Source organism: Drosophila yakuba, chromosome 2R (assembly GCF_016746365.2).
Source record: "Drosophila yakuba strain Tai18E2 chromosome 2R, Prin_Dyak_Tai18E2_2.1, whole genome shotgun sequence".
In the NCBI taxonomy this organism is placed as follows: Eukaryota; Metazoa; Arthropoda; class Insecta; order Diptera; family Drosophilidae; genus Drosophila; species Drosophila yakuba.
Window position 1 is genome coordinate 5,544,537 of NC_052528.2, and position 22,180 is coordinate 5,566,716.

General features: G+C 38.7%; 4 protein-coding genes across 4 annotated transcripts; 2 read left to right on the top strand and 2 right to left on the bottom strand.

Annotated features, from left to right (window-relative positions):
- Positions 1-4,033: 4,033 nt before the first annotated feature.
- LOC6529421 lies at positions 4,034-4,608 on the bottom strand. The gene has a single exon (XM_002090389.4). The coding sequence runs from the start codon at positions 4,567-4,569 to the stop codon at positions 4,231-4,233; it is 339 nt and encodes a 112-aa protein (XP_002090425.1). The 5' UTR covers positions 4,570-4,608; the 3' UTR covers positions 4,034-4,230.
- Positions 4,609-5,460: 852 nt separating this feature from the next.
- Positions 5,461-5,859, top strand: LOC120321106. The gene is made up of 2 exons (XM_039372610.1): positions 5,461-5,544; positions 5,605-5,859. Exons 1-2 carry the CDS (start codon positions 5,540-5,542, stop codon positions 5,837-5,839), a joined length of 240 nt encoding a protein of 79 aa, XP_039228544.1. The 5' UTR covers positions 5,461-5,539; the 3' UTR covers positions 5,840-5,859.
- A 4,750-nt stretch (positions 5,860-10,609) lies between these two features.
- On the top strand, positions 10,610-11,833 carry LOC26536427. The gene is made up of 3 exons (XM_015197492.3): positions 10,610-10,720; positions 10,785-10,992; positions 11,306-11,833. Exons 1-3 carry the CDS (start codon positions 10,654-10,656, stop codon positions 11,490-11,492), a joined length of 462 nt encoding a protein of 153 aa, XP_015052978.1. The 5' UTR covers positions 10,610-10,653; the 3' UTR covers positions 11,493-11,833.
- A 7,440-nt stretch (positions 11,834-19,273) lies between these two features.
- On the bottom strand, positions 19,274-22,150 carry LOC6529422 (solute carrier family 25 member 46). Its single transcript, XM_002090390.4, has 2 exons — positions 20,438-22,150; positions 19,274-20,353 (listed from the first exon to the last, which is right to left on the bottom strand). Exon 1 carries the CDS (start codon positions 22,010-22,012, stop codon positions 20,660-20,662), a length of 1,353 nt encoding a protein of 450 aa, XP_002090426.1. The 5' UTR covers positions 22,013-22,150; the 3' UTR covers positions 19,274-20,353; positions 20,438-20,659.
- Between the last annotated feature and the right edge of the window lie 30 nt (positions 22,151-22,180).

The window sequence follows — 22,180 nt, forward strand, 5'->3', positions numbered from 1 at the left end:
AATTATAATATGCAGGCTTTACTGGTAGGTGACACGTGACAATAAAAACAATACATAAAATATGTGCCAGCAATTTGTTTGTGTAGTGAAAGCAAAAAACAATGAATACATAATAAGAAAAAAATTCGAATGGCGCCCCATACAAGAACAGTATTAAATGTCAAATTAATTTTAATGCCATTAAATGCAGCAAGTACCACCGAAAGCAAATATAAACAAAACAAATATAGAACAATCAACAGCAAGGACGCCCAATCAATGCGACCGATTCAAGGTTTTTCCAAACAAAAAGAACAAAAAGAAAACAGACAAAAAATGAAGAAAAACACAGTGCACAAATGAAAGCAAAATACGAACCCAAAAAATGTGCATAAATATGGCGCAGAGCTTAGGAAGCCACTGGCTTAAAGTCTTAGGATTCGTCTGAAGAGTACACACATGGGCAACGAATAAATATGGCTGTACCATTTATCCTTACGAGAGTTTCCACTTCAAAGCGAGAGTCGTTCTTTTATTTGGCAACATGTATTTACATAGATTTACATTGAAAACACTTTAAATGCCTGGCAATCAACACTGGCCTGCGTTGAGGTCCTGGGCCCAGGATCTGAGGCCGATTGTCCTGGCCGAAACATGGTTAAATGACATGAAAGACCGATGCCCCTTGGCCAAAAACAAAAGTGCAACGAGGTCGACCGAACACATATACATATACATACAGTAAAGCAAACTTTGTGGTTAAAACTAAAGTGGCCTTTTTAGCATTCAACAAATACAAAAAAAGTACAGAGAATACAAAAACAAAAGTGCTGAAGAAGGGGGCTTCGAAAAATGTCCGAAAAGTTGAATGGAGAAAGAATTTTATTGCCGCTCATCTGCATTTGGCCACAGTTCTCACAGTTTTGGCCTCTTTTTTAATATTTCAACACAATTTCTGCATTGCATGGCAATGGCAATGGCTTTGGCCACAGAATCCAGAGGACTTTGGTCTTCGTGCCGCTTTGCAGTAATTTATGCATGCTGTTTGCCTCCTCTCGACGGTTGACTTTTGTTGGTTATAAAATAAGTAAGGGATGTCACAAAAATGCTTTGACATACCTGTACCCCACCAGAATAAATACAAATTAACTATTCTTGAAAGACGCTGCAGGTAAGCCCAAATGCTATAACGGTTGTACTATTATAAATATAAGCATTAGTATTTAAATGTGGAATGGATATGAATATGGAAATATCACGTATGTTTACTTAAATAACGTGTTATCTTGAACCATTTTATACAAAGTCTGAAACTGAATTCTTTATCAAAATAAAACTATTATTTATTTCTACCAGTTTGCTGGCTAACCCTAAGGGAAAATGGCTCAACGCATTGGTATTATCCTTTTCCGTATTAACTAAAATTATCACCAGTAGGCCACGTTCCAAGGCCATCTTAGATGGCCTTTAGTTGGCTTTATTTTGGGGTAACGACTAACTCAGAGTGGGACTTATCACTGAATTGGCAGTTAGACTTAATTGAATATTCAAATGGGTGCAGCTAGCACATGAAAGAGCTCTTTGGAACTGATGAAGCGCTAGTCCCGTTTGGTTTAATTTAAAGCAAAAAACTTTTTGTTTGGACTTAAACAAACCTATATAGCGCTTTAAAATGTAGATGAAAGTAAAAAATGTTTTTTTTTCGCATTATATTGGTGAAATTTTAAGTACGGTGGTTATACAAAGTATGACTGTCGTTATTAAATAATGTAATGCGAAAAAACAGGCCGCTTAAGTATGGAAAATTTACACAAATAATTAACATAATTTTGTCATGTATTGTGGGCTTTAAGAGTGTTCAAGTGAAAAAGTGCATTTAAACTGCGAAATGTACATACAATTAATTTTAAACGCACATTGCACATTAGTAGTTGACTTATGCAACACTTTATCAAGTCGTATAAAATATTAATTAATTTCAAAAAAGAGAAACAGGAAGGAGGATCTCAGTCAAAATATGTTTGAAATTTTATGTTTCTACAACGCATTAAATACACCGCTAGGTCGAGCTATTCATTTAATTCTTTTTATGTTTTTTCTTGTGGGATGGCTAGTTTGTCCTTGCTGAGGGGCTTAATGAAAAGCGTTCAAGTGAGATTTACTTAAATAAATTCTAAGACACATTCCCCAGGCAGTGACCAAAATGGCTGTGAGTCTGATGTCTTGGCTCCCAAGGGCAGCTTAGGATTCTGATTCCGTTGCAGCCAAACATTTTATTTGCATTTCCACAGTTGTCCTTCACTCGCTTGGCAATTGAGTTTCTCATTTGTGTCCTTTTTACCCGCCTTGAACAAGCTCTGAATAATGGAGGTGGTGCTCGCTTGTGCAAAATGCTGTGATTTAAATATTTAAAAAGTTGGAGAAATGAAATGGACGACAGCTTTTGTTTAAATGCCTTTTATGTGCAATATTCAGCCAGCAGGCAATCGAGCAATAAATCAATGCAAAATAATACATGTGCATATCGAAAATATTTTCATGTTTTGGCTTAAGGTTGTATTTTTTGTTTATCACAAAATGGTTTAAGCACCTTTCTATGGCATCTTCAGTTAAATCGTCTTTTTCTTATTCTACGCAGACTAAAGGTTTACTTAAGTTAGTTTTTTATTACAATACGCCAATTATTAAATTGAATTATATTTTAGTTTTGCCTTTGTGATTTTATTTGAATTTATTCATTGATAATGTTGGATGATATAAGTTACCCTTGAATATCTAAAATATTTATATCAAACAAAAACCCAATAATAATAACAATTTTCGTTGGTGCATATCAAATAAATCATTTCAAACATAGTAAGTACTTTTCTTGAAACCAAAATGTTGTGCCCGTCACTCGTTTCTACATATTTGTTAAATAGTTCCCAACGCGGGCTTTTTACGTCGAGGCACAACAAAGTGTTGGAGGGCGGTTTCTCCGCCGTGGCATCCGGTGGTTGGCGACCGGAAATGGCATTAATGCCTAAGCCCGACGCCCTTTGCGCCATTATAATTAAATGCGCTGACGATTTTCTGCACTCCGCCTGCGTTTGGTTCGCGGAAAAGTGCACCCAGCAAATAATTAGCACGGCTCGGAATCCTGTGAGTAATTAAGGTAAGTCAGCTGTTGCCTCCGTCTCGAGTGGCACCAGAAAACGGAAAGAGCAAAAAGTGTCGTCCATTGTCAACGGAAATTAAAGTTTAATGGGACAACGTTTTTTTTTAGAATTTGCAAGTGAGAAATAAGCTTGTCCGGCTGTTTTTACGCTGACCAAATGTTCGTAACATTTCAAGCTATTAAACTAGAATTTTACCAACTTGATGACACACAGAAGTGTGAAAACTGTTGTAAAACATGGGAAATTCTAAGGGAGTCGTAGTTTTTCCACCAGTGGCATGTGAAAAGCAATTACAGAAGTGATTTAGAAAAATGCAAATGTGAAAATATTTAGAAAACTATTTCCATGGGGAACTGGAATAGTTGAAAATTCGTTGGGTTTTACTTTTTTCAAGTGAAAGTGCAAATAATTTTAATAATTTTGTGTGCCAAACACAAACGCAGATGTGGCTTGCGGCACCACTTGCTTTAATAAACAATTGCTTTAAATAATTACTTTTTCATTCTCCATCAAAGCCGTTATTAATGAATTTTTAATTAGTGTGCTTAATTTAATTAGTTAGTTGATAAGGGAATCTTTTTATGTATTCTGATTTGTTAATCTCTGTTATGCATGGAGCTTTAATATGTCACTTCAACGTTTGTCCTTTTGCATCGCCAAAAAATGCGTATTTATTTTGCAGTTAAATGGCTCGAATTCATGGTTCAATTCATGGTTCTTTCATTTACTTTTGTTTACCTATCTGACCACTTAAATGACACAAAGCCTTTTATCTGGCCACCTTGTTTTGCTCTCTAGATTACGTTCATTTATGGGCTGTAAATAATTAGTTAATTGAACCTGAACTATCGAGGAATGTTTTAAGCACTAGTCTAGTCAGAAAAGAAACACATGGATTTTACGATTTTCTTCTTTACTTTGAACTTATTTTAGATCATGATTTTTTGTTCTTAGCGCCTAATCAGTAAAGTCGCTTCCTTTTTAGTTAAGCTTTGCATTTGTTTGCACAACACAGTTCGATTGCCACCGTTAGAAAATAAAACGTATTTCGTTAGTGCGATAACGCTCCAAATTAGTCACGACTTGTATTATTTCACCGCACTTTTATGGACTGCACCTCCAGCCAAATCATCACGGCGGCTATAGCCACATATATAGCCACGATCATAAAGATCTGCAGGGGACTGGCGGTAAAAACTTGGACCACCAGCATCACGGTTCCCAGGATAAACACCCCGGACAGGAAGCTGATCATCAGGATGGTGGACCAGTTGCGGAACCAGGCATGTTTTTTATCCGGCGGCGGTACGTAGATCGGTTTCAGCGGGCTGTACTCCTTGCGGTATTGAGTCTCGTATCCGCTGGTGAAGTCGACCTCATCGTGGTATGTCCCCGGACCCGAGGTTCCAGCTTTTGTCTCATCCGTGTCCATCTCGAATCGCGTTCTGCTCTCGACTAAAGAGCGATTCGCTGGTCTCCGGGCATTTTCAGCGATTTTTTCCTTCCCTTTTTTCTTGATTACCAATCAGTTTGGGGTCTGCGTTATTATCGCCACGGCAGAAGGTGTTAATTGAGGCAACAACAAGGCAAACAGCGAACCGTCAAAAGCTAACAATCTTCTTTTTGTTGCTTGTGACTCAGATAAGATAACTATATAAGTCTGAGAAAACCCGTCAAGAAAGAGCGGAGAAGAGACCCAAAGTGACAAGAAAATCACATTGAAGTTAGAGATTGGAAAGAGAGATCACCGTAAATAAAATGAGTTCTTTATCAATTTATGGGTACTTAGAAATCGTCGGAATCTATCAACTCTGATAACAATCTATTAAATGCGATAAAAGTTTTACTGATATTAGGCATTTTAGTTCCAATATACCTGTATATATGGCACCCTGTTCCAGTACGTAGAGGTTCTCTTTAAGGTTGTCTCTTAGTTTCAGTCAATCGATCTGGTAGTTTGGGTTTTAATTTTATTTAATTATATAATACTCCCAGAATGAGCTTGCTTAATAATAATTATAGTATTAGGTAAAAAGATCTTGTTTCCTATACTAATGTTAAATATTAAGATATTGGATTGACTCGTGATTTCAGGCATCGAAATTCTTCTATTAATGTTTGGAATATTCCAATCATTCATTCTTATATATATCTTATATACTTTTACTTAGGTCTGTAGCTATTCTTAAAATATGTCAATCAATTCTAATCCTCCTTTTTTAATCTTGAGCAAGCTGCATACAACCCGAAACATTTTTGTTCAGTGCTTAATTATTTAATTCGATTTCCTTGCATACTTTTCCATGTATACAGTTGAGTGCCGCGAGATACGGCTCGTATATTTGAATTTCTCAGTTTATCCAGAGCCTTCAAGCCGACAAGATCAGAGTGCCTCCAACGAAATGGGGTATAATACCTTTTTAAGATATATTTCAAGATCAGTAATGTGATAATTTTATAATTTAAGTGAAGAAATAGATGTCTTATTGGAAAATGATAGTTGCACCATCAACGGGATGGACCAAGAACAACCTGATGCGACTTGCAATGATTCCAAAATGGAAAAATTTACTGAGAAAAAGTCAAGTCCATATACATTTTTGCAAAACTGTAACTTCGTTGGCTTATGGATGTGTGTTCTTTATAATTTTTGCATGCTTTTAATAGTTGTGGCAATATTCATGTACAGACGCTGGAAATAAAAGGATGACTGCGAAAGAGATTTTGTGTATTTTTCAAATTTTAGTTAATTCGATTGTATAATTTATTCCCTTAGCTGGGCTAGCTTGTTTACATCAAAGGAAAACGAAAGCTGCTGCTTAAATGTACTTAAGCTTCGCTCCACTTTGTTGCCACCAAACAATTTAAGTTGTTGACAAAGTCATCAGCATGCATCAGCCATCTGTTTTCAAAGAAGTTGCTGCATCGGCAAAAAAATATGAGACAACTGTTTGGAGTTTGCCTCCGTTGCATTTTTAGTTGTTTTGGCGCATAAACAAAACTTTTATTTGTGGCCTGGCCAACTTTGTTTCTTGTTTCCCGATTGTGCAATTCATTGAATGTCAATCTGCTGGTTTTACAAAATCGTATTATCAATAGCCAACAATAAATCATACACATGCTAATGTTTTGTATGGAAGATTGTTACATTTATCTTACGAATGTTATGTTGAACTCATTAAATTATTTTGATGCAGTTGAATTAGGCAATTACTTACCCTGCGTGAGATTTTCATATCAATCCAGCTTATCTAATCAAAGACAGTCATTGGCGCTAGCTATTCCTTAAACGATTTTGGCCCAGTTCTACGCACCTAGGCCAACGCTCATTTTTCAAGCCCAAGACGCAGATTAAAGGAGACGCGAGTGAAAAATAATGCAAAGAAAGAATCAAAAATTCATGAGACGGTGCGCGCGAATTATAGCGACTTACTTGATGGTTTAAAGGCGCCCTTGCCGCGGCTATTCAGCTTTTTAGCTTGCCTGTTTTGCCCGCCAACATGCGTTTGTTGTTGCAAACTTTTTCCATCAAAAGTTTCGGTTTTCGATACGCCTGCTGCTGGCAGCTACCGATCCCCATTCCCCATTCTCCATTCCTCATTCCCCATCTCCCCGTCCATTCTGGAATTCCGCTCCAGCTTCAACTGGGAAAAGTGCCACTTCCGCTTTGCGTCAGTGCACACGGCTGCCGAGCACAAAAGTGTGACTGAAGTGGCTAAAGCCAGCTCGATTTTCCCAGCCCATTTCCCGCCCACTTTGGTGGCGGCTGCCGGGGCTCAGGTGTTAATTAACTTGGGGGCCGGCACTAAATTTTAAAACTGCAACTGGCCCAAAATTAATGAGACTGACGTTTGTGCGAGTTACGAGCGAGCTGGAATTATAATTTCGGCATGTCGGACAAACTGCAGAGGAGGCTAACTTTGAAGTGGTCGGAAGTGGAAAGGATGCCTGGAGATCATGAATATTCATCAGGACGAGGCGCGGAGTCCAATGTTAAGCCTTCAGCTATTGGCCGTTTTGTGTCTGTCTACACGTGCTTAATGACATCTAAGCCTTTGTAAGCAATCTTGAATTCAGATAATAACAACTACAGAACAATAAACATAGCTTAGAAGCAAAAATATTAAAAATGGCTTTCTTATATAAATCAGTTGTGATTTGAAATGCATTGGCTCGACATTCAACAGATTTTTATATGGGTATATTAGATTAGTTGACAAAATGTTAACAGTTCAATAATGTTTCTTGATCAGCATAATTAGCCAAGTCTATCTGGCCATGTCCGTCTGTTTGTTAGAAAGTTACCAAAGTAATAAGATAATCGTATTACCCAAATGTAAAACACATATTACATTTTTAGCATATATATAATTCCATTTCAAGTGCTTTCCATGTTTGCCTGGGTGTTTGATTAATGAAGCCCCAAGTTAATTACGCAACTGTTTGAAATTCACTTCCCGTTGATTTCTGTATGCCATCGATCTTTGGGCGTAGAGTGTCAACGGGGAATGTCGGCCAACAACTGAGCAGGAAGACGTGTACAAGGACGAGTACAGCTGCCAAATGGCAGAAGGCAAGTGAACTGTTGAGCTCAGTGCATGACACTAAATCAATTGGGCCAAGTGTCTGTTGTGACATATTCAACTAATGATGACGGATCTGGCATGCGAGGCACTGACTCAAACACATATGGACGGCCACAAGTCGGAGGACAAAGGATAGTTCTGAGCCTTAGGTTTGTACTTGTGCGACACCGTAACTAATTTCCCTGCCGGTCGGTCGGTCCCTTGTTGTCTTCAATGCTGAGGACATCAAGTTAAGCTTGCAGGACAACTTGTCACGGGCACAACTCCACTTCTCTGCTGAGTTTACTCGCCATGCCGGTGTGCTCATTATTTATTAATTGCATTTAATACCAATGTAAATTACGCTTAGCTCGGCAACATATTTTGCCAGCGGACACTTGTTTGACTGGTATTTAAATCACTCTTAAATCACTCGCCGCTGGTTTTTCTAAACCGTTACTGCACCTAATTCAATTTGAACTGATCGTTTATCTCATAAATTAGGCGTAATAATTTCCACTTTGTTTTCATTAAAAAACATAAATAATTCGGCGAGCAAAGTGCGGTTTCACGACTTTCATGAAATGTTAGATTTTAATTATCATAATTGGCAAAGCGGGCCGTAAATGTAGATTATTCACAAATATGTCCATATACATAAATCACCAACTGTGCCAAATTCAAGTTGTTATTTAATTGAATTTAAATAAAATCGGCAGACGCAGGCGTCCAAAATAAATTAGTCCAAAATATATTTAGACTTATCATATCATAACAATTTCATTGAAAACTGATTTGGTGAATAATTTACAGGTGCATAGAAATATAGAACCATTTAGAATTATTTTGAGGGCAGTTAAATAATTTTCTCATGCAGTAAAAAGACGAAACATTTCACTGGTTGCACAAAATTTATCTGACGTGCCATTGTAGTCATACGTTTTTATTTGCAAATTACTTTTGCTCTTTATAACATGCACGCACAATCCGCTTAGTCTCTAATGCTCATTAAATGCAATTAACTTTCCAAATAGTTATTGGTGGGTTTTTTGAAAAAAAGATAGAACAGCTGAACAATTTAAAAGTGCGTATGCTTTTTTTCGCATTTTATGTGCTGACAAATTGAGCATGAGGCTTGAAATTAATTTAAGGCTTTTTTGACAGTTAATGTTTTCTCTTTGGATTGTTAGTTTATTAAATTAAGCGGGCATTAAGCGTGGTTGTGTCGCAAATTTGGGTCATCGGTGGAAAGGCAACGAAAGGTCTGGAATTTAATTATATGCGCGCATAAATTATGCAATATTATGGCAAATGCACTCGCATATGCAATCGCTGCCTTGGGCGAATTACGCGTCGCACTCTGCCACTCGCATAATTATTTCCAAATATTAACTTCGGCCCCAAAAAGTATGCAGCGAAAGTGCCAGTCGCCTCTGTTGTTCCCGTTCGTCCATCCTACGATATTATTAATGTAATTTACCCGGGATATGGGGCGGCGAAACTGCAATCCTCCAGAGAGGACCGTGTTAATTCCTGTTAAACATTTTCCATGTAAAGCCGCAGACGACTTTGGTATTTTTGGGGAAAAGAATCACTTTGTAAAAAATGTTTGATAAAACATGAGCGGCTTCCTTTATAATGATCTCCAATATCGGCTGATAAAATCTAAATTGCTTTATAAAAATGAATTTCAACTTAAGGTTAGTAATCAAAAATTTCCTAATATTTTAAAAACAATTTTATTTTTATGTCGTTAATAGTGAGATTAAGAAACTCGATAGAATCACCACAGAAATTAAGTCATAGAACAATTTTACGCCTAATGTACGTACTTTTGTCCGAATAGTGCCAGAAATGTAATTAATTTCTTAAAACAATTGCGACCGAAATAAATGGATACATTTAACTCCCGATCGCCGTCTGCATTCGCCGGATGCGCTGGCAGTGGCAAGTGGTAATGGGCGTGTCAGGGTTTCAATTTACATGCTGCAGTTCACACGCTGCCCATAATTCGCACAAGAGCAACAATATTGCCATTGTGGCTGGTTGTTATTCGTGCTGGTGCTGCTGCCACTTTCCGTTTCTCGTTTGTTGCAAAACATTTTGCACATTGTTGTCATTAAGGACAATCGCCGTTGTTGCCGCTCATCTGTGGGGGAACAATGTCATTGTTTATGTTGTTCCTGGCCTGGCATTAATATCACAGTAATTTCAATATTTAGTCAACCACTTCATAATGTGCGGCTTACTAATGATTATTAATTATTGTTGAATGTGCGCCACGATTTTGGTGCAGCTTATCCCAGATGCGGTTATGCTATAAGTTGGTTAGCCGCATATTAGGTGGTAAATACGGGAATAAAGCACAGGTGAAACGTGGCAGCTTACGAATATTTTATATTAAAATTCCATGTCCAGTGTAGTTGTTATTCATCACCATCTGAAATTACCAAACTTCCCCAGTATAAAGGGATTGTTCGGTTTCTAAACGTTTTCACCACATTATCATGCACTTCATTACCAGATTTTCGATAAGATGTGCGTTCGTTTATTCCGTGGCCCAATCCCATTGCCCACTAATTACGAGCTTGGTCAACAATTAAAAGTCATTCATTATCTTGGCCGCGTCCTTGGCAATAGCGATGAGTTATGGCCACTAATTAAATCAGCAAATTACAGGCACGCACATAACATAAATTGTAAATTGCAAATGAACCCCAAGAGAGGTGCATATCAATCTCTTCAGGTGACTTTCTGAGGTGTGAACTATTTAAGGTAATATAAATTGTTAAAATTTGTTACGGTGCTCGAAAGATACATTAAATTATTATTTTTATCGGTAATTTGTCTGTCAATAAAAAATGTATCCTTTTCATATTAATCCCGGTGTTCTACACTAAATTTAAATGTGGTCTGGGACTCTGAAAAGGGCAACCTTTGACCTAAAATTCATGTTTAATTTAATAATGCTTTCGTTGGACATATTAAGTTCAGTATGTTTATTTTTATCCCCCATGCGTATGTTTGTGGCCTTGCATATGGCTTATATGTATATACGTATAAGCTTTTTCTGAACATCCAGATGGCTGCCAAACCACAAACGACACCCCAAGGCGAACTCCGAAGCCAAGTCAGCTGCTCCAAGCTCAGATACTGATTTTCCCGCAGCTCCTGGTGCCGTCAACACTCAACACTCAGGACTGTCTATCACAAGGATATACGGCAGCAGGTACTCGAGCTGAAGCGACCTGTCTGTCCTGGAAAGTAGATGCCCTAAGTCCGATCCACAGGTATGTGCATCGGAGCATCGGCACTCGAAGAAATTAGTTTTTAGTGGCGAAAATCTACAGAAAATTGAGAAAACTACAATAAAAATACTCGCGGTGTCCTTTTATTCTTATATGCGTATAGTTCCATAAGCCAGTTAAAACATTTCAGTGAAGTGTCTAACGAACTCATTCAGCTTACATTTAAATAAATTTGCTTAATTTTTGCTCACATATACCAAACATAATTAAAACAATAGTAATAAATTATTTAGATGTTTTCATTGTACGCTATACGTCATATATTTCGAGCTGATTACTCTACTCACTCACTTAGAATTCAAAGCGGAGACAGGTGGCCCCAGCATTTCACTCACTTTCCGTTGGAGTTTAAAAACAATTTATGCAGCATTCTCTGTGGTGATGTGGGGCAAGTGCATATGGCGGGTACGGTGGAGATAGTGCGCTACGTATATTTGGCAAGCGACCCCGGCATGTCCCGAAAAAGGAACCACTCTGGTTGAAACCGCTCTTTCAGACTGGTTTCTAAAATGGCTAGAAGCAGTGACAGCAGCCAGTGCAAAATACGCGTTAAATGCGCAAAGCGTGCGGCACGCGCTGAGATTGCCAGGAAAAAAGGGGAAGGACAGGCGAAATGGGCGGGCCTGTTGTGTGTGAATATGTTGTCAAATTCTCGTAAGGACCTCGGCTTTTAGTTGTTGCCTTGTGTCTTCTATGTTGCCTTTTTTTTGGCTGAGGAAGGCAGTCAGCCAAGAGCCGTCAAGCATATTTCAAAAACTCAACTCCTGAGTGTGCTAAGTGCCTGCTTACAAATACATTTGCGTAGTAACGTCTTCTGCTCGCACTCGGGCCCCTTTTGTATATCACTTTTATTTGAGTTTGCGTTTTGCATTAGGCATATTACGCATACGCTAGCGTGCCGCACGTCCCATGCATTATCCTAGAAGCCCACCCCACTGCTGGCGAAGTGAAATTAGGGGATTATGATTTTTGCCTCGCTGCTAAGCCCAGATAATGGCTAAAGCTTCTGTTTTTCAGCACACTTTCCTCTTGAGCTATCTTAAAGATTTAAAAAAAAGCAAAAACTAATTTCCGGATTTATTGTGAGACTTTACATTCAGCCCCGGAACTTGTTGGCTCAAGTTTAAGCTGTATTAAATTGTATCTAAATTCATTTTTGGAAATTAATGTTATTTCCTAGTTTGCTTACTTTGGTTGGGCTTATAGGATTTCACTATTAATTTTTAAAACCATGTGCTTAGAAGACATTGAAGTGGGCAAACGCGAGATTTGTGCAGCGCGCTGCAGCGGAATGGCAAAAGACAAAAATAATGATAGTCTGCTTTTGTGCTTTTGAATTCTATCCCCATTTCCATTTGCATTATTTTTATGCTGTCATGGCAACAATGCATGGCAATACTCGAAGAACTCACATTAAATCTCTTGTTTCTTCATTTTGCAGCACATCGTGAAACGATGGCAGTCTGCTTTGAGTTTTCTTCAGAATTTTCCATTTCCCATATTAGCCTCTACGGCAGAATACCAATATCGAATTTTTTTGGGGATAACTTCTTGTAAAGAATTATATTGTTGCCTGTGGGCCATGCATCATTTATGGCATTCAAATACAATCAAGAAATGCATTTTCCTGCTGCTGCTTCAGTTGACTTACACATGCAGTGTGGAAAAACTTATGCACATGCACTTTCACACTCAAACACCAATGTCAATGTTTATTGATGCATAACAAGATTTTCCCGCTGACTGCAGAGAAAAATAGCAAAGGCAAGTTGTTCCGTTGAGTCGTGACTTCTTTTAATCGGCTTATGTTTACGTTGTCAAATGGATACAACGAGTAACGTCAATGAAACATTTTCTCACAATTTACGATACATAAGTAACATAAATATACTTAAAAACCTCTTATAGAAAAACAAAATGTAATAACACCAGATTAAGCAATAAGTTGACTACGGACAAAACAAATACATTTGTACATATATGTTTGTGCAAATATTTACAAACATAAAAATAACCTTCTTTAAAAATCGCCAACCGTTTGAATACACAAAGTGCTGCAACATGAAATCACTACTACGCAACTCAAAGGACTCAAGTTTACATTGGTTAATGGACTTAAAATAGTTTTGGACTGCCTTGCAACAGGTTAGTTTATCACATTCTATTACAATTTTCTTACCCCTGCCTCAAATCGCAAATGATGCCTGCAGCTGCAACACGAAATCAACACAATTAACAAACTTTACAAACAAACGGCAACAGAGAGTGAGACTTTCATTTCCACTTCGGAAAGACAAAGTAATCATGCTGAAAACACCGCAGTGTTTGATGCAAACTCACCTGTGCAGTGAGGATAAATATTTATTTCTTGAATAGATTAAAATAAAATATTTAAATATTAAATACATATTAAAAGCAGTCTAATAAGATTAAATTCTATATGAGTATAAATAATAAAGTATTAGTATTTAGTATTTAGACTCACCAAAGTTTCTTTCTTTTTACTCTGAATGGATCAAACAGATATGTATGTATATATTACTCGTACTTTTTTTGCAGCAATAAAAGATTCCTTAAATTCGTTTGTTTTTTTTCGGTGCAAAGCCGCTCGTAGTGTGTTTCTAAAGAGTGAGACAGGAAGACAGCTTTTAATTGCGAGCGCTTTGGCAAATGCACTGCAGGTTGCAGGTTAAATGTAGCACGTTGCAGGTTGCTGGTTGGCGGATACCCACCGAAACCCGGTGACTGATTCAAAGTTTTATTTGGCAGCAAGTGCTGCGCTTAACCAACCCGAAAGCAAACCCCAGCAGCGGTGCCGAGCATTAAAGCCAAGTGCAAACATGACAATGACAGGCAACAGGCGACGACGGGCAGAAGGGGAGGGCAACAAGGATGCTGAGGATCCTGTGAAGGAGGCGACAAGCGGCAACAGCCAAAGATTATTCCTGGTGCTTAAATTTGAACGTCAGGCTGGCTGGAGACGTGAGTGAGATGCGTGTCATGCTCTAATGCTCATTGCGCAATCAGTTGGCCTGAGCTTCTTAACTTGGCTTGAAGCGATGCGAGCGTGACACACAAACACGCCTTGATTCGAGGCTATTGGTTTAGGCAAAATCTGTTGATTGCGGTGGGTGGGAATGGGGGTGGAAACCTTATTTGTCTCCAAATAAATACATTGCACAATATTTAATCTTAATTTGACTGTGTAATTTAACATTCATTTTTAGAAAAATATTTCGTGTACTTTACCTGTTATAAGAATTAGTATTTTATTAGCTCCATTGTTAATAATGTTAGTTTTAGTGTAACACGTTTATTTATTTACATAATATGGATAACATTAGGAAATTATAATTAAAGTGAAAGCTTAGTTAACCTGAAGGTAAACCTAATGACAATCTTTTACAATTTCCTTAACGCTGCGTCAAGTCACATTCGATGCCTGCAGTTGCAACTCGATTTAAAAACAATTAACAAACCCTACAAAGGGATAACTTATTAAGATTTAAGTTATAGATTTGAGGGTTATATTTATGCCACTTTTTGCATAATCATAGTAAGTGCTTGCAAAGTGTAAAACACATATAAGTAGATCATAATTGTGCTTAAAACTTAACTGTTCTGTCTGAAAGCACCGAAGTGGCTGGCCCACAGCTTAAAGCCTGCCTCGCAATCAATCATGGCACACGAAATCAATGCCACGTGCAATAATTTTGCATGCGATGAGGCAAGATGTGCAAAATTATTTGTGGTAATTGTGGGTATGTGGGTCTGTTGGGTGAAAAGAGTTCTGCCAGTTTTAGGTAACATTAATGCGCATTTAGCATTCGTTTTGCCCTGGCATAAATGCTGATTTGTTGGCACCGGGGGCGGTAAAGTCGTTGATGCTCGTCTAACGTGCCTGGAAATTTGAATGAGAGAATATAAATATTTGGGCGGCATTGAAAATCAGTTTCGTGTTCAACACATGTTTAGAATATTAGGGCTTGCAGTAAAACGAAAGTCAAATTACATATGATATATTTGGAAAATGCGATGAGTTGTTCGTTGGCCGAAACATATTTGACGTCGGTAAGGCTTTCTCTTATCATTCTATATGAATTATTATCTGATTTCTCATTTATGAAGGAACAGTACTCTCATTAGGGTGAAAGTTATGTTGATCGCAGCATGATAATCGCAATATTTCTAAAAATTATGAACATAATATGTAATAATTAATTTGTAGATTTGTGTATACTTTATTATAATTTTTATTTAATCACAGACAAGCCTGTGAATATGATATCTATTTGAGGTATCCTATACCTTGGCTAACCTTTTCTAGACACATACGGCATTAACGAAGGCTTCAATTCAGCGTCTTATTGGCATGAAAATGTATCTAACTAGCAGTTGATTATTATTCATTGTCTGCTCATTTTGGCTGACTTTATTCCCTTTATATTTCTGGATTCTCTTCCTCCAGCAAACCGAACACGGGGCGTCAATTATGCTAACAACCTCAAACACTCATAATCACTCCACAGGCAATCGTTTAGATAAGAGCGCGCCCGTCGCGTTAAGTAAACGCTGCGGGATATGCGATGGCATTAGGGAGAAACTCCGGTCGGAAAAAGTCTAGGCGCAGCATTGGGAAACAAAAGCACGATAAGTGCCATAAACAAGGGCGAAACTTTCGCTAAAGGAGAAAAAGAGGCAAAAGTCCAATAAAAGTCACGCAGTCCACGATACAGAAGAGTCAGCAGAAAAGTCGGACAAGTCCGATTCGCCGGACAGGAGTTTATAAAATAAAATGTAGCAGCAAAACTGCGTGATACAATAATTGCTTCAAGGAAACCCTTGCGTACAATTTGCAACTAGGTGGCAACACCAAGTCGCTTTTCCAGCTTTTCCTGTTTTTTCCCGCTCCTGTCCGTTTTGTTCAACCGGTAACAACTCTCTGAGGACGAGATTTATGCGATTGCCGATAAGGACACTCGGCCAAGGAGTCGTCGAGTCAAGTCCTTTGTCGTGTAATGGCATTCGTAAGCGTTCCCAACGGCAGCTCCTTGAGGCAATCACATTGTCCTTATTACTCCTTATTACACTCCCCGGTTTTCCATTGTACCGCTTTGCTAGTTGCAAAATTCCATTGCCATGGCGAGTTTTTCCTCAAATTTATTGTTGCTTAAGTGCTGATTTTAATTAACATTAACATTGAAAAGCAAACAAAAACTCGTGTTTATATTAATTATTCTGTAACAGTCTCGACAAACCAGCCCTGCACAATGCTTTTTGTGTTCGCATTTATAGAGTAGATTTTTAATTGGCCTATTTCGATTGTGTTTTCCAGTAACAAATTTATTATAATGTCTTTAGTTGCTTATAAAAAAAGGGGGCATAAATTGTGGGGCGTGAGAAGTTGTCTGTACGCGGCGAAAATACATATTTATGAATGTTTAAGTTTACGAGTTGCCATGATATTAGCTTTTATCGATAAAGTTATTTTTGACATTGTCTAGACAAGGATATTTTTGCATTGATTTGCATTGCATTAACTTAAGTAATATTCTATACCGTGAGCTTTACACTTTTGTGTTATAAATGAGAGCGATTCTTCGCAAAATCTGTATTCGCTTATCTGGGTCATCTATAAAATAGGTAAAAATAGCTCAAAAAAGGCAATTGGCTGAAAAGTTTCTCGCATAATTTACAACTATGCTCTACTTAGCATTCCCATTAAGATCTCGCAGCCAACTTGTGCTGACCCGTGGTATCGAGTAGGGAAACTTCACGGTGCCAAGTTAATGCGGCTACAAATTCGCGCTATCATCGCGAAGTGCTATCGGCGTCATTCATCATGCGCTGCCAAACAATTGACAACAAGGACGAAAACGACGAAGAAAACGAAGAGGACGGTGAGCCGCCGGGACACTAAAATCCTCCGAGTAAATCCAGCATTTACCTGCAAATGAAACTTTTGAATTTTGATTGCGTGGGCGTTCGTATCGCGTCGGTGCTGGAGTTCATTGTTATGTTAAAGTGCTTTCTTTTTATTTGCTGCTATGCTGAGCCAACTGGGTCAAACTGGGTCGACAGCTGTGATGGAAAAGGTTACGATGGCTAAATCAGTATACAAAGTGATCTATGGAACCTATGGATTTGGTCTTCAATGGCAATATACTCAGAGATATTTAGAGAATAATTGATGTTCTGGAATCATAATTTACTACCTCGTCAACCTGAAAAATAAAATGTATATAAGCGATATATATTTTCTATATTTGTTGTATCTTTGTATTTTGTAAATAAAAAAGTAAAATCTTTAGTGGAACACATTAACGAATGTTTAACATTTCACCACAGAAACATGTTCTCAAAACTTTCATCTCTAGTCGTCAGGGTGAGCTGTCAGTTCAGGCACTTCATATGCAAAGTATGATCCACCTAATGCGATTTATAGCACTACTTCTTCGTTTAAGCTGGCACGGAAGGGGTGCAAGTAAATATATATTGGGCAAAGAGTGCTGAGTAAACGAGATGGGAGTGGGTCTGCAACAGCTGCGAGCCGGGTACGTCTCCATATACGTCGGGCTCGTTTGTTCCGCCTGTCATGCCCATCATCTCCGGGCATCCAGCCATACTACCATCCTACCATCCTACTATCCTGCCATCCTGTCAAGCGTCAACGCTGTCGCCCCGTCCTTTGCCTTCGATGATGCTGCGCTTTCGGTTGGGGCGATTATGCCGAGTATGCCATTGTTGCCGCAGCCTCAGGAAATCCATTTCAAATCCCCAGTTTAGTGTGAGTTTATACGAAGAAAATTCGCTGTTCCGTCTCTGTTTTTCTATCTGCTTCACCTGCCCTTTTTATGCTTTAGCTTCCTACATAAAGTCGCTATATTTCGGTGTTTTAATTTAACGCCAGCGGAAGAGGGCTGGTTGTGTTAAAAAACACCTTCTTCGAATATTCCCCATTTCCCTATTTTTACCGCCGCTATTGTAACATAATTGTGCAGGAAAGCTTTCATTTAAAGCAGATTTTCTCTTTTTTTCGGACCTCAATTCGATGGCTGAAGCCCTGGACGACGGCCAAAGCAAACTCGGGCACCCGTGTCGTATGCGTAATATTGTTAGCCATTGTTCTTCGCTCCGGTATTTCCCATTCCCGCGGAGTTTTTACTGACGGGTGAAAGGCTGCGTTATGCAAGCATATTTAAACACGAGTGCCGGCAAATGCAAGCAGATTTTTTCGGTCTGCAGTTCGTGCACGGAATGGAAATAAAAAATATTTTGGCTTAACCATTAAAATCATTATTATATGTCTCTATCTATGCGCAGCATTTTATTTAAACTAACTTTATTATTGTGAAATTAGAATGAGCAGTTCAGCTGTCGTCAGAATGTCTTTAGAATTCGAGAATAAGTAACTGATTCATAAAAATATTAAGAATAAAGCTAAGCGTTGACGTAAGAAAATGGTCTCTTCAAAGTTGTCCGCCTGCAAGTTAGCGACTCATTAGCAGCTACTTAAAAACTACTCGAGTAACAGCTGTCAGGTATTCGTACTCACACTCGCGATTCAACCCTTGCCACATCCTCAACTCGAGCAAATTGGCTGCCAGGTTTTATTCAGAATGTCGCATGACGGTGCCAACATGTCAACTGAACTCCATCCAGGTAAACTGACAACTTGGGTCTCCGGGGTCCAACAACTCGGCTTCCCGGTTTTCTGGCGGTTAATTAAAAAATGGAATACTGCCTGTGCGCACACATAGGAAAAAGTGTTGAGGTCTCACTGCTGGGAATAGCGAGATTTTTGCTTAAAGCTGATGATAAATATGGCATGTGCTTTGCTTTAGTGGAGAAATACACTTCATTTAGTCCTGGCTCAATTCACTTTTTTGCTCAGCAGTTCTGCACCTGTCAGTGAGCTCATCAAATTGCCATTTAAGAAGATGGTGTGGAGGAAATGGAGCTTGTGCCTCACTGATTACCAGCAAGTGCTTAAAGTACCTACTTTTAGTTTTCTTTCGCTTCCAAAGCGAAGTTGAACTGCATTTATAATTAAATGGGTCTGAAAATTCACTTACTTTACTTTTATTATTTTTTTAAATTATTTCTGTGAAATGGTTAAATGATTATGGTGATAGGAACGTGGTCTGTAATAGATAAGAAGTTGGCAAACTTTCTTTATATACAGTTGCAATTCCATTAGGAAATGGTGTGAAATGATAATAATTGTGTATACATTGTACAAAGGTAGTTCGAAAAGAGTGGATTATATACTTATATACTTCCTTTAGGTTTTAATTATTATAGCCGAATTAATTTTGGTGCAGAACAATGAAATGAGTACGGAAAAACAGCTTTAAATTGGTAAAAAAAACTCCTACAATTTTCAGTTAAAGTCCAGCATTTAAAAAGCAATATTCATTCTTTTTCGTTTCTGATATATAATTCCCTGACAGACCAATAAAATTTTCACATTTCGCAACGTGTCCCTGACAGTTGTTTGTGGCCATAAGCTTCGTCTCCATCTTCTTCTGAGCCCGGCTCAAACTGTTCGGTGGGTTTGTTCCTTATTGTTTGCTAGGACGGGTAGGCACCGCCCGGTCGATGTTGTTTTTGGGGTGCATCATGCATCATTGAAATATGTTTTTCGTTTACAGCTGCTGCAGAACAAGCCGAGGCCGACTGCAAAAATATTTTAGCAGCGGGGGCAACGGCATCATTCTGCGGTCCAACCACCATACCGCAGCAGGCGGCCGAACCGAAACCAAACATTCATAAAAAAGGCGAAACACCAGAGGCAAAACCTTCATTAATCTTATTCAATGTCCGGTACATACTTTAACCCATTCCGGCCAGCATACTATACATACTCGTACATATATGTTGTGTGTTTTTCGGCCGCAGAGGGGTCGCAGTATAAACAATTTGCACATTTTAAGTTGATTTCTTTGGCATCCTTCGACTCACATCCTTGGATCCTGGCAGCAGTCACGCGTTGCATACGTGTGTATTAAGTATACGCCGTGTGGTGTCCTGCGAATTGGCTTTACGGCTTCTGGGGCACGAAGCAGCAACTTTATGTGCATTACGTGCACACAAACAACACATAAAAACGCAATCCTAGCGATTTCGAGTATCTGCAGCACATCATTGCAAATTGTAATTTTAAATTATCGTGGTAAGTTCTACTGCCCTTCTGAGTGTGGGCCAAAAAACAAACAATCGGAGAATTTTGCGAAAACCAATTGTCCAGGACATATACATAGTTAAATAATAGTTGAAGGCCTCTAGTAGTCAACAGTGCAGTGGCTGCACATAAATTAGCATAGGTGAGGCCTCAATACACCTGCAAAGTATTCGGCCAATATTGACATTTGCATAACAAGTGTGGACCAGCTGCGTGAGCTTAGATTGGCCGGGAAATACTCACAATGATTTGTCCACAACGTTTAATAAACCGATGTTAGATTTAATAGCCAATACTTAATCTTGCTTAGTTTTCGATTCTGTTTAAATGGTATATACCATTCACTTTAGAAATTGTAAATTTAATTAGCAAACACTTCAAAGGTGTTTCTTATGGTTTATCGCATACTTCGCTAGTAAACAATATAAGTGATTATAAATATTTTTTAAAATTACAAACAGAGGTTTACTCATCTAGTGAATACTTTCCTAAGCTCGTCAGATCTACATCGATGCTGGAAATGCTTGGCGATAATGTTGTAGAGCTCTTGTTGCAGGAAAGACCATCCAAATTATAGGGCTGTACTATGCGGGATGTTGGACGATTCAATATACCAGCAGATATTTGATCTGCTGTCCACTTGGCCAGTTTAATTATAGCAACTTGGGCCACAAATTGCAGGATCATTGCTCCGAAGCCTTTGTATAGTCCAGCAGCTCCCTCTGAAATTACTGTTACCGTGTAGCAATCGAAAACTCCACGATAGTCTGTCAAAACCGGGACAACTGAATATCCAGTATCAAGATTATCTATTATTGTCCGCGTACCCTGCAATTCTAAACGATGCAGAATGGTTTCGAGTGGGAAGAATACGACCTCAGTGGTAAGCGTGGCTATAAGTCCCGCATAAGTTTCTGCATTTTGGTGTTCCAGCTTAATGTCGCAGCTCTTTTTATACCGATTCTCTTGAATTCTCCTCTGCATCATTCGAGTGGAAACGCCATGTATTAACAAGTTGAAGAGATATTTTGTAATGCCAATTGACACACTAGGACCGATTAATGCCCAAGTTGGTAGCATTCGAGTATTTTGTGGGGACCTCCACGAGAACAGGCGAGCCCCTCCTTCCCGAAGGACATCAAGAAGTCCTGTTTTTTCGCTGGCGATATCGCTTTGCACTGTCTTCACCAAGGAAATGGCGTGGAAGGGTGAAACCAGAGCGATGCTCACACATTTCAGAAGGACATGCTGGCCAAATCGCTTTAAGGTCGTTCGACTATCCAGTTCCTTGGGCCAACTGCTGAGTTTCGATATTACATCGTCAATGGCGCAGGACATTCCACGCACAAGCAGGCAACTGCCCATTCCCTTCCATAGTGTAGTTAGTCCCTGGCGTCTGTGCAAATGGACAATACAGGGCAGCAGGGTGAAAGGATGCAAGTGGTAACACTTGGAGGCATTATAAACCTGACACTGCCAACGCAATACCAGAAACGGATGGCTCAGCACATGCTCCGTAAGCAGAGAAACCCAATGAACTCCAACGACCAAATACTTGCGAAGTGATGCATCCTGCTCGTGATTATGTAAATACTTATCCAACTTGGCATGTTCTAAACTAAGATATTGGATTTTGGCAATTGCATCTTGGTCTGCATTTATGTTTTCCACAATTGACTTCTCGCGGCAATCAATGATGTTTTCCAAGGGATTTCTAGGGCTCCAAGATGGGGATAACTTGCATGCTTGCTGTTCTTTTTCAATTTCCTTATCAATTTGTTCACTATCCGTATCGAGTCTTAGGTCCTTGCATTCCATTTTATTAAAGATTAAGTAATTATGTATTAATTATCTTCTGGGTAACGCTGATAAACGTGTTAAATATACCTAAATATAGATCACAATTTTTGTTTGAAATTGAGTGTGTAATGACAGATGATGTTGAGACTTCTACTTCCCTTTTGTATAAATCAGCTATGTAGTAAA

Coding starts and splice junctions, on each gene's coding strand:
- LOC6529421 (XM_002090389.4), bottom strand. CDS start 4,569: ATGGACACGGATGAGACAAAAGCTGGAACCTCGGGTCCGGGGACATAC.
- LOC26536427 (XM_015197492.3), top strand. CDS start 10,654: ATGTTTAATTTAATAATGCTTTCGTTGGACATATTAAGTTCAGTATGT. Junction 10,721..10,784: donor TTTATTTTTATCCCCCATGC/GTATGTTTGTGG, acceptor CTGAACATCCAG/ATGGCTGCCAAACCACAAAC. Junction 10,993..11,305: donor GCCCTAAGTCCGATCCACAG/GTATGTGCATCG, acceptor TCACTCACTTAG/AATTCAAAGCGGAGACAGGT.
- LOC6529422 (XM_002090390.4), bottom strand. CDS start 22,012: ATGGAATGCAAGGACCTAAGACTCGATACGGATAGTGAACAAATTGAT.